The sequence below is a fragment of the Nilaparvata lugens genome, chromosome 4 (assembly GCF_014356525.2).
Source record: "Nilaparvata lugens isolate BPH chromosome 4, ASM1435652v1, whole genome shotgun sequence".
NCBI lineage: Eukaryota > Metazoa > Arthropoda > Insecta > Hemiptera > Delphacidae > Nilaparvata > Nilaparvata lugens.
The window spans coordinates 64,173,910-64,186,590 of record NC_052507.1 but is presented as its reverse complement, the minus strand read 5'-3'; the positions used below and the strand labels follow the sequence as shown (position 1 = coordinate 64,186,590).

At 39.3% G+C, this 12,681-nt stretch overlaps 1 protein-coding gene across 2 annotated transcripts in view; it reads right to left on the bottom strand.

Annotated features, from left to right (window-relative positions):
- LOC111058085 (heat shock 70 kDa protein cognate 5) overlaps positions 1-12,681 on the bottom strand; it is a 34,296-nt gene that overhangs the window by 1,834 nt on the left and 19,781 nt on the right. The window contains exons 10-12 of one of the 2 annotated variants that reach the window (XM_039426174.1): positions 11,878-12,105; positions 10,648-10,870; positions 1,110-1,438 (exon numbers count right to left, since the gene is read on the bottom strand). In XM_039426174.1, the coding sequence (XP_039282108.1) occupies positions 1,110-1,438; positions 10,648-10,870; positions 11,878-12,105 (780 nt within the window). The remainder of the gene's footprint in view (positions 1-1,109; positions 1,439-10,647; positions 10,871-11,877; positions 12,106-12,681) is intronic. The other variant, XM_039426175.1, reaches the window with a different exon arrangement.

The window sequence follows — 12,681 nt, the reverse complement described above, 5'->3', positions numbered from 1 at the left end:
TGATAATTAGAAAGACCGGTTTCGGCTATTACACAATTGTCAATCTCTGATAAACTAAAACTAAATACAAGAGCAGCAGAGTTTATAGTAGTAGGCGAGTACTGCTATTGGTCAATGGCATGAACGCCTGCCATTGGCCCAGCTAGACAGTCTCCTCCCACACAACGGTGTGACAAAATGGCGGCTTAAGCAACAGAATCGCCATGATAACAAAATTTACTTTCAGTACAAATTAAGAACCAAGAAAACAAGTGTGAAAGATAATAGAACAAATATGTAAATGTAAAAACTATTGACTAATGTATGCTTACAATTTTATGATAAAACTAAATTCGTAGTGTTGTATTGGTTGAAATGAATCTGGTCATTTAAACTATACTGGGAATTTTCCTTAATTACTCTTGTTATTTCTAAAGCCTAGGCTTTAGCTAGCTTCAAGCTAAGCTTTAGAAATAACAAGAGTAATTCCAAATCAAATCAAATCAAATTCTTTATTATTCCAAAATGCACAGTTACAAAAAATATGACACTTGAAAATTGGTTACTGGAATACCTCTACAAGACTATACGTCTGTGTGTAGGGGTGAGTTCTCGGTAGCCAATTATTATCAATATAATGAAAGGAATATGAAAACACAAGTCTGGAACAACACAGTCTGATTGATTGTAGAGAACAGAACAGCGACATATGAAACTATAAATTAAAGAAAAAAACGGGACTTCTCAGATCCCGATGGGAGAAAATGGGAAAATTAAATCATTATAACTAGACTTATAACTTAACTAAAGTAAGACATGTTTTAAAAAAGGAAAAAAGACCAGCGGACTCACAGGACTCATCCTTATGAGAGCGATTTTCCTTGTAAAATTTTTAAAAATATAAAAGGAGTAGGATAGCAAAAATTGACCAAACTGAGCTAAAGAAAAAAAAAGAAGAAAAAATAAAGGATAGGTTTTAGTGCATATAAACAGAATTAAGGAGAATTCCCTAGATTTAAGCCTAGCTTAAAGCTAGCTAAAAGCCTAGGCTTTAGAAATAAAAAGAACCCATATGCTATTGTTTCTGTTCGATTATACCAACTACATAGAACTAAAACGTATCCAGTTACCTTCTTGTAAGCCATCTCGAACAACTTGAGTGACGCCTGCTGCAACTGGCCAACTGTCTTCCTGACCTGTTCGGGGTCGGCGCCCTCCTTGTCGGCGAGAAGTGCCTTCACCTGGTCGAGCTGCTCCCTCAATTTGACGCACTCGTCCTGCGGCAGCTGCTCCTTGTACTCGTCCATCTTGGTCTCCGTGTCGTGCACGATGCCCTCCGCCTGGTTCAGCGCCTCGATGCGATCCTTGCGCAGTTTGTCCTGTTCGGCGAACGCCTCCGCGTTCTTCACCATGTTCTCGATCTCGTCCTTGCTCAGGCCGCCCGAAGACTGGATCACAACTGCAATCACCGCAAAACATTTATTAATAATTTAATAATAATAGTAGACAGGACAAAACATGTACAACATCCAATACAAACAAGATGGAAATTGTCCAGTCCAGGCAATGAATGCTCAAAAAAGGGTATAGAGGGAAAAGTTGGGAAGATAATTTTTGACCCCGCAGTTCTGTTTAGGGTAGTAAGGAGGTCAACATATCAAAAGTTCCCACCCCTACCCCTTGTGCTAAGGGGGTGGGGGTGGTTTAAAGGTACCATTTTTTGATTTCTCGCATGAAACTCAAAAACGATGTATCCTAAGGACTTGACTGTCATATAACACATTAAAGCTCACATAATTTCCCTACATTGAAGGTGCTTAAAAACAATGGAAGGAAACCTAGGAATAGTAAAATAATACATCATTTCAAAGAGAATTCAATGCTCTACAAACCTACGATAAGCATAAGTTTTTATGATGCATTGTTGGAGAGTTATACGCCATGAAAGAGCAAAACATTGGATGAAAACCTGTTATTTTAACAATTATACAACTTCAAGAGAGAATATCTCGTGAACCTTTGGGAATAGCACAAAATTCCACTGAACAAAAAGTGAAGAGAATTTATCAAGCTTCATTTTTGAATTTTTAGTTATGTCGGTTGAACGCATTGTTCTCAAGATATGAACTTTTAAACCAACCTCATCCCATTAGCACATGAGTTAGGAATGAGGACTTTTGATATGTTCTCCTCTCAACTAAGCTGAAAAGTCAAAATTTTTTTTTAAACATTCCCTTCAAATTCCTTTGTCAATTGGTCTATTGTTGCAAAAATGGAGATTTCACACTCAACACTAAAGCTGCTGCAAAAGGTGTAGGGAAATTCGTAAAAGTTTCCCATCGATTTTTAAAAAGTTATAAGAGCGAAAATAGAAAAAAAATCAATGGCAAACGTATTCTTTTCAAAAATGTCTCACCTTCAAGAACGGATATCTCGAAAACTAGAGAAGATATAAAAAAAATTGTAGAATGAATATTGTAGGAAATTATGTGAGCTTTAATTTGTTATATGACAGTCAAGTCCTTAGAATACATGGTTTTTTAGTTTCATGCGAGAAACCAAAAAATGGTACTTTTAAACCACTCCCACCCCCTTAGCACAAGGGGTAGGGGTGGGGACTTTTGATATGTTTACCTCCTTACTACCCTAAACAGAACTGCGGGGTCAAAAATTGTCTTCCCAACTTTTCCCTCCATAACCTTTCCTTGACTGGACTAGTTGTAGAATACAAGAATATGAAAATATTGAAACATAACTGTAATTGAATGCACTGAAACTACTGCTTTTACTACCGGGCCTGAGCCTAGAAAAAAATGGCCGCCGTAGTTGTTGGTCTTATCGGAATTCTTACTGAGAAAAATGAGCCTTGAAAATCATCGCTCGACAATCCAAAGCGGATCTTGGCCTCCTGTAACATTTGCCTCCATTTGACGCACTCGTCCTGCGGCAGCTGCTCCTTGTACTCGTCCATCTTGGTCTCCGTGTCGTGCACGATGCCCTCCGCCTGGTTCAGCGCCTCGATGCGATCCTTGCGCAGTTTGTCCTGTTCGGCGAACGCCTCCGCGTTCTTCACCATGTTCTCGATCTCATCCTTGCTCAGGCCGCCCGATGACTGGATCACAACTGCAATCACCGCAAAACATTTATTAATAATTTAATAATAATAGTAGACAGTAATTAATTATTATTAATAATAATAGTAGTAGTTAATAATAAAACATGTACAACATCCAACACAAACAAGATGCAAATTGTCTAGTCCAGGCAATGAATGCTCAAAAAAGGGTATAGAGGGAAAAGTTGGGAAGACAATTTTTGACCCCGCAGTTCTGTTTAGGGTAGTAAGAAGGTAAACATATCAAAAGTTCCCACCCCTACCCCTTGTGCTAAGGGGGTGGGGGTGGTTTAAAGGTACCATTTTCTGATTTCTCGCATGAAACTCAAAAACTATGTATCCTAAGGACTTGACTGTCATATAACACATTAAAGCTCACATAATTTCCCTACATTGAAGGTGCTAAAAACAATGGAAGTAAACCTAGGAATAGTAAAATAATACATCATTTCAAAGAGAATTCTATGCTCTACAAACCTACGATAAGCATAAGTTTTTATGATGCATTGTTGGAGAGTTATACGCCATGAAAGAGCAAAACATTAGATAAAAACCTGTTAACAATTACACAACTTCAAGAGAGAATATCTCGTGAACCTTTGGGAATAGCACAAAATTCCACTGACAAAAAGTGTAGATAATTTATCAAGCTTCATTTTTGAATTTCCAGTTATGTCGGTTGAACGCATTGTTCTCAAGATATGAGCGTGGAAGCAAAATGCTAAAAAATGCAACTTTTAAACCAACTTCATCCCATTAGCACATGAGTTAGGAATGAGGACTTTTGATATGTTCTCCTCTCAACTAGTCTCAACTAAGCTGAAAAGTAAAAAATTTTGTTTAAAACATTCCCTTCAAATTCCTTTGTCAATTGGTCTATTGTTGCAAAAATGGAGATTTCACACTCAACACTAAAGCTGCTGCATAAGGTGTAGGGAAATTCGTAAAAGTTTCCCATCGATTTTTAAAAAGTTATAAGAGCGAAAATAGAAAAAAAATCAATGGCAAACGTATTCTTTTCAAAAATGTCTCACCTTCAAGAACGGATATCTCGAAAACTAGAGAAGATATAAAAAAGAAAGAAAAAAATGGCCGCCGTAGTTGTTGGTCTTATCGGAATTCTTACTGAGAAAAATGAGCCTTGAAAATCATCGCTCGACAATCCAAAGCGGATCTTGGCCTCCTGTAACATTTGCCTCCATTCTACTCTAACCATGGCAGCACGCCTCCAATTCCTGACCCCAACAACTCTTGCATCTCCGGCAACTGCACCCATCCACCTCAACCTTAACCTTCTACCTTCCATGTTGTAAACCAATATCTTTTTTGTTTGAAATAAGCTGTAACTTACTGGCTTCAACAGCTGTAACTTACTATTAGTTTGTGATTTAGTATTCAAATTTTTGTGTAATATTTCCCAAGTTTTTTATTCATTGTGATACATTCTGTGATTCATTTGAAGTATTATGTCAACGTTATATGTCGTGGTTAAGTGATAGAGTGGACAATATTGTCCAAACTTCGCCACGTCAACATAAATAAAAAAAGTTATTCTATTCCTTCAAAATTCAAAATCTTCAAATCATTGTTCCTGGACCAAAAATCAAGTGACAAAGCAGTGTGTGATATCATAACCTTAACCTTTAGAAAACATTAAAATTTTATCAACATTTTTGGAGGGAAATAGTACAGGCTCAGCCTAGCTTTTCCTTTATTGTCATAATTATATTCCGATTGGAGTGATCCGTGGTCTAGTGGATAGAGTGCTTGCGTAGCAACCTAGAGATCCCGGGTTCAAACCCCACTCAGACCCAAAAAATTTTTGAACAGGTCACTCCCGTGTTATCGGATGGGCACGTTAACTGTCGGTCCCGGCTGAAGTATGACAGTCGTAAGGCCCATTGAAGGCTCAAATGATATATCCAGGCGAGGTGGAACTTCCATCAGGAACTTCCCACTAATAAAAGCCATACGAATATTATTATTATATATTATGATTGTAGTATTTTGTACAATAAATAAATAAATCACTTGCAACATGGCCTCCTGCCCACCTGAGCCAACCTACTCGGATAAGAGCCAGCACATCAGTGTGACCACACATGTTGTGAACCTTGAAAATAAGACTACTAGTCCAATCACTATATACATTGGTGCATGCAATTTATATTGTAGTTCTAGATTTGGAAATTTTATCAGAAGTATTTCACAAGACATGCAGCTTTGATTATAGAAATTGGCCATTTTTTTATATTGGAATATGGGCTTAAGTACACTCAACAATAAATTTCCCATTTTTCGACTGTGATCCATGATTTTGGATCGCCTCGACGAGCCGAGAACAATGAAGTGTAGTACGATGAAATCTGAGCATTGTGTCAAAAGTTATAAGTGTTTGAAGTTTTGATCCTTGAGGTGTCCTGAAGCGCGCCTTTCCACTAGGAAATACTGAAACGAAGTACATCTAACGGGTGATTCTCATAGAACATATCTCATGAACTTATGTCATTGTGCGAAATATCAATGTGAGGGCAATGTAGTTGGTGATGATGGTTGAAAGTGAAAATTAGGTGTTTTACACAATACAAGGAGCATTGTTGTCAGGTGTACCTGATCTCAGATTGTAGAGCACAAAAATACGCCCAGGAGGATTTTGAATTATACATCTCAATAGTAACAATCGGAATATATTATTAATCAAAAACTAAAACTCATCAAAATTGATTTTTTTTTCAAATTCCACTCATTTTTGAAAAATCATTACTCAGTTCTCATTGGAGATAGAGAGTTCCGAATGATCTCATTTTATTCAGAATTTTATAACCTAAAAAAAAGGCGGGAGCAAATTATTCTGTCCGAATACGAGATTTGGCAGAAATAGCTGAAAACTGGAAAATGAGCCAAACATACGAGGTTTTTGGGCCACCCTGGATCTAGCACTAGGAAATTTTGCATGAAGAAATTGGTTCTGGACTTCTCTTATGTACCCAAATAATATATTAGAAAATCAGAGCTACAATATAAATTGCAAGCACAACCCCTTTTTTATGTCTATATTGACTGGACTATACTTTCTTGATATTTATTTATGTAGGATGAACTCACTCTGTTGCTCCTTGCCAGTGCCCTTGTCGCGTGCGCTGACGTGCACGATGCCGTTGGCGTCAATGTCGAAAGTGACCTCAATCTGGGGCACACCGCGTGGCGCTGGCGGAATGCCAATCAGCGAGAACTGGCCGAGCATCTTGTTGTCACTGGCCATCTCTCTCTCGCCCTGGTGCACCTTGATCTCCACCTGCGTCTGACCGTCGGCCGCTGTCGAGAACACCTATAAACACCAAATCACAATAAAATAGATGTAATGATCCATTGTCAGTCATACAACTTACACAATAGCTTATACACACAGACAATAATTGCCTTGCCTTTATTAAGGGTGGAGTTAGGACTCTAGGTCCTCTCTGCCACACGTTTCGTCTACTCTCTCCAACGCCATGATCATATCACCCCAGCCCACATTGCTAGTTCAACATTAAAGCTTCCCAATCAAAGGCTTTTTAGAATAGTCAAGCTTGTTAGAGATATCTTGAAATACTCCCTTTTCTCTACTCAGATCATGATGCTGTCAAATTTGAACTGCGTGACATGGTGGAGACCTCGGAACCAGGTGCAAAGGGGGATGCCTCAGTCAAAACTTTCAGGTGTATTTCGGCTGGTAATGTTGAACATTTCAAGTACTGCATATCCAGGATTGATTGGAATTTGGAATTGGGTCTGGATGAGGATTATATGAGCTCTAGTCATAGTTTACCATCTTCTGCGGTTTTTTATAAGTTTTTCAGTACTTTGATGTATCATTTTGACATTACATGTCCTAAAAGGCATTCAAGTACAAGACGAAATTCCAACACTCTAAGATCAAAGAAAAGTAAGAACTCATGGTTCACTATGGAGCTTGCGTCAATGCGTCTTAATTTAATGTCAGCCTATGATTCTTTCAGGGTCTTGGGTACGCTTCAGGCTGGTTGCGATTATAGGGTCATGAGGGGGAGGTACAGAGAGGCAATTAGAGTGGCAAAGCGGAATTATAACTGCAGAGTGATAGACAACTCATCTAATAAATGCAGAGCAGCCTGGTCAATCATAAACAAACTGAGGCCTGGAAAAAGTAGGAGGAACATAGCTCCAATTCATCCAGATACCTTTGCACAGTTTTTTGCACATTGTGTGGGAGAAATAAGAGGAGGGATTAGGCAGACTGATGTCTCTTTTGGAGAGCTTTTAAGTAGTTGCCCTGTCTCCACTGCTAGCTTCAATTGGAAGCTCATCACTCCTGAGGATGTAAGTAGAGTAATAAGGAATCTGAAATCATCAAGATCCAGGGACTTTTATGATTTCTCCAACTCTCTTATGAAGGAATTGGTGAGTGGGTTGCTGAGCCGTTGTCAGTGTGCATTAATGCCTGCCTCAGAGAAGGAGTGTTTCCAGATTTCCTCAAGATTGCCCGAGTGTGTCCGATTTTCAAGAAGGGTAACAGAGAGGATCCAGCAGACTACCGGCCAATATCGCTCATACCTGTCTTGGCCAAGGTTTTTGAGTGTATTGTTTCGGAGCAGCTGAGTTTTTTTCTTGAGAACAAGGGCATCTTCACGGGCTCCCAATATGGTTTTCGTAGAGGTAGATCAACAACCAATGCCATTGATGCTCTTGTCACGGACATACTCAATGAATTTGAGAAGAAGGTTTTGCCTGGGGTACCTTTTGTGACTTGAGTCGGGCATTTGATTGTGTCAGTCACAAGATTCTGATTAAGAAACTGAATTACTTCGGCATCCAGGGTACAGCTTTAAATTTGATTTGCTCCTACCTTTGTAACAGGAAACAGACGGTTGAGATTCATGGAAAATGGTCACCTACAGTGAGTGTTGAATGTGGAGTTCCTCAGGGCTCCATTCTTGGCCTCTGCTTTTTTGATAGCTGTGAATGACTTACCTTATAATGTGGATGCCAATACATATATCTATGCAGACGACACTACTCTGATAAATACTGGTCGTGATATTCTGACAGTTGGTGAAGGGGCTACTAATGCAATGACACAGGTTTCTGATTGGTTTGCAGCTAATGGTTTTCTATTGAACCAAGCCAAGACACAGACAGTTTCTTCAGTTTAAGACCATATGTGAGCGACCCCTCGATTTCTAATAAGGCCAGATTTCTTGGACTGACGGTGGATAACGATCTGTCTTGGGCTCCTCATATTGATACGGTTTTAGATAGGTTGTCTCGAGTGAACTTCCTCTTACTGCGTTTGATGTCATGTTTGCCTTTTGAATATGTAAAATCTTCATATTTTGCTCTGTTCCAGTCGGTTCTGTGGTATGGTCTGGTGTTCTGGGGTAATGCTACCAGGATTGGAGAGGTATTAATAATGCAGAAGAGAGCTATCAGAATAATGAGTAGAGCCGATAGAATAGCCCACTGTAAGCCACTTTTTGTTGAGCTTGGCATTCTTACGGTAGTGAATCTGTATATATTCAGTAGCCTTGTTCACACTCATAAGTGTAGAAAAACGCTCCAATGTAGATCGAACGTTCATGGGATTAATACTCGACATAGTCATGACATCAACATTCCTTTTGTCCGTCTGAAAGGCTAAGGTCCAGCCATCTGATAATGGGTAGACGTTTATTTAATAAATTACCCCTCAAGTTTAGAGACATGAGAACCATAGAGTTCAAAAAAACTCTACATACGTGGCTCTGCGCTAACCCCTTCTATCATGTTGACGAGTTTTTTGAGCTGCCTGAATCCAGCTTAGACCTGTATGCTATAAAAACCATTGAAACCATAAAGGCATATTAATTTGACTAGTACTCTATTATGTATGTGTTCTAATATTTTGACGTGATCTCATGCATCTATAGATGTTTCATGGATCGAGAAATATATCTATCTATCTATCTATCTATCTAAGTTATTCTATTCCTTCAAAATTCAAAATCTTCAAATCATTGTTCCTGGACCAAAAATCAGTGACCAAAAGTGACCAAGCAGTGTGTGATATCATAACCTTAACCTTTAGAAAACATTAAAATGTTATCAACATTTTTGGAGGGAAATAGTACAGGCTCAGCCTAGTTTTTCCTTTATTGACATAATAATATTAGGATTGGAGTGATCCGTGGTCTAGTGGATAGAATGCTTGCGTAGCAAGCTAGAGATCCCGGGTTCAAACCCCACTCAGAGCCAAAAATTTTTGAACAGGTCACTCCCGTGTTATCGGATGGGCACGTTAAACTGTCGGTCCCGGCTGAAGTATGACAGTCGTAAGGCCCATTGAAGGCTCAAATGATATATCCAGGCGAGGTGGAACTTCCATCAGGAACTTCCCACTAATAAAAGCCATACGAATATTATTATTATTATATTATGATTGTAGTATTTTGTACAATAAATAAATAAATCACTTGCAACATGGCCTGCCCACCTGAGCCAACCTACTCGGATAAGAGCCAGCACATCAGTGTGACCACACATGTTGTGAACCTTGAAAATAAGACTACTATCATACTACTATATATTGTTACTAGTCCAATCACTATATACATTGGTGCATGCAATTTTTATTGTAGTTCTAGATTTGGAAATTTTATCAGAAGTATTTCACAAGACATGCAGCTTTGATTATAGAAATTGGCCATTTTTTTTATATTGGAATAAATAAACAATAAATTTTCCATTTTTCGACTGTGATCCATGATTTTGGATCGCCTCGACGAGCCGAGAACAATGAAGTGTGTAGTACGATGAAATCTGAGCATTGTGTCAAAAGTTATAAGTGTTTGAAGTTTTGATCCTTGAGGTGTCCTGAAGCGCGCCTTTCCACTAGGAAATACTGAAACGAAGTACATCTAACGGGTGATTCTCATAGAACATTATCTCATGAACGTAAGTCATTGTGCGAAATATCAATGTGAGGATGTAGTTGGTGATGATGGTTGAAGGTGAAAATTAGGTGTTTTACACAATACAAAGAGCATTGTTGTCAGGTGTACCTGATCTCAGATTGTAGAGCACAAAAATACGCCCAGGAGGATTTTGAATTATACATCTCAATAGTAACAATCGGAATATATTGTTAATCAAAAACTAAAATTCATCAAAATTGATTTTTTTTTCAAATTTCACTCATTTTTGAAAAATCATTACTCAGTACTCATTGGAGATAGAGAGTTCCGAATGATCTCATTTTATTCAGAATTTTATAACCTAGAAAAAGGACGAGAGCAAATTTTTCTGTCCGATTACGAGATTTGGCAGAAATAGCTGAAAACTGGAAAATGAGCCAAACATACGAGGTTTTTGGACCACCCTGGATCTAGGACTATGAAATTTTGCATGAAGAAATTGGTTCTGGACTTCTCTTATGTACCCAAATAATATATTAGAAAATCAGAACTACAATATAAATTGCAAGCACATCCCCTTTTTCATGTCTATATTGACTGGACTATACTTTCTTGATATTTATTTATGTAGGATGAACTCACTCTGTTGCTCCTTGCCAGTGCCCTTGTCGCGGGCGCTGACGTGCACGATACCGTTGGCGTCAATGTCGAAGGTGACCTCAATCTGGGGCACACCGCGTGGCGCTGGCGGAATGCCAATCAGCGAGAACTGGCCGAGCATCTTGTTGTCACTGGCCATCTCTCTCTCGCCCTGGTGCACCTTGATCTCCACCTGCGTCTGACCGTCGGCCGCTGTCGAGAACACCTATAAACACCAAATCACAATAAAATAGATGTAATGATCCATTGTCAGTCATACAACTTACACAATAGCTTATACACACAGACAATAATTGCCTTGCCTTTATTAAGGGCGGAGTTAGGACTCTAGGTCCTCTCTGCCATACAACCCTAAACCTAGCGCCGCAATGCAGGATGGTTTCTCACAGCTTGGCGGTGTTGTCAATTGAGATGGGTGTCTGAACTGGAAGTATTTCGGACGCATTGCAGGATGACTGTTAACGGTTGCCGGAAGATCAGCAGCTGGTTTTTTTTCGATGTTATTCATATTAGAGAAATTCTGATTGCAGATTCATTCTCAGCAACCTCAAGTTTAGCCAGAAGGCTTAGAATGTCAACATTGTTTTTTTTTAATAATTAAAAATCATTATGAAAAGTCATTAATATGGTAGTACACCACGTTTCTGGAAACTTTTTACTGGTGACTGGAGTTATTACTGATGTAATATTAACTTTTCATTCGTTTAAATAATCAACTATATTTTATCAAGCAAGAAATTATATTTTTCAATAATTTCATAATGAATTTTCATAATTAACATGAAATGATGAAGCGATCTGGCAACAGAGCAAAGCGAGAAAGAGATAGAGCTATCCGTTTTCAATAATTTCATAATGAATTTTCATAATTAAGATGAAATGATGAAGCGATCTGGCAACAGAGCAAAGCGAGAAAGAGATAGAGCTATCCGCTTTGTTGAATGAAAGACAAGGATAGCAATACCATTGCTAATCAAACACTGCCATTACAACGTGGACATCACTATACTCACGCCTCGCTCATATACATTATAGTTGTTTGTGTCATCTCTCAGATTACTCCTTTATCAACTAAACTAACGGAATGTTCAATACGATTTCGAAGCCGAGCGCTGACAAAGCAGCCATCCACACTCTCTCGCGCTCGTCGTCATTTGTACGCACTTGACAAGAGTGTGGATGCGGGATAACAACGTGTGGATATTATCGTACCTGACTCTTCTTGGTGGGAATGGTGGTGTTACGTGAAATGAGCCTTGTGAAGACACCACCCAGGGTCTCAATTCCGAGTGACAGGGGAGTGACGTCTAGCAGGAGGACATCAGTGACGTCACCGGCCAACACTCCGCCCTGTACGGCTGCACCAACTGCAACAGCCTCGTCTGGGTTCACTGCCTTGCTCGGCTGGCGGCCGAAGATCTCCTGAACAGTTGCTTGCACCTATGGGAATCAATCAAAATAATTATGCAAATTGATATAAGAATAGTGCTAAATCTAATCGTCGACTGTAGTGTTAATGAACCCTGCTTTCCATTGGATTTCTGCTCATCCGAGCAGAAACTACAGGTATACAGAAAATTTAGCAAAAGAAGATATCCCATGGTATAGGGCGTTTATGTTCCAAATTTATCTGTTAACTCAAGCCGATAGTCCTAGTAGTTGTTCGTGAAGCTATATGACGCTGGTAGTCTCTCATACTGTGCCATCCTAAAGCCACTTCAGACGAGTCAACAGGACAGGAAGATCGATCATGGGTTTGGCGTTCGGAAATCAGCTGATAATCAGCTAATCGGAGAACTTGCTGCCTTGCCGACTAGTCTGAAAACGCCTGAAGAAACGCTTCGTGTGGCTTGGCCCTGATGGCCGTTTTCACAGTACACCGATTGTCACTCAGAATTAATCTCTGATTGGCTGAGAATCAGCTGTTGGTGAGCATTAGTCAGCCAATCAGACAACAACTCAGTGTCGGCCGACAATCGTTAAAGCTGTGCAAAGGTTAAAAGTAAACTTTCTACT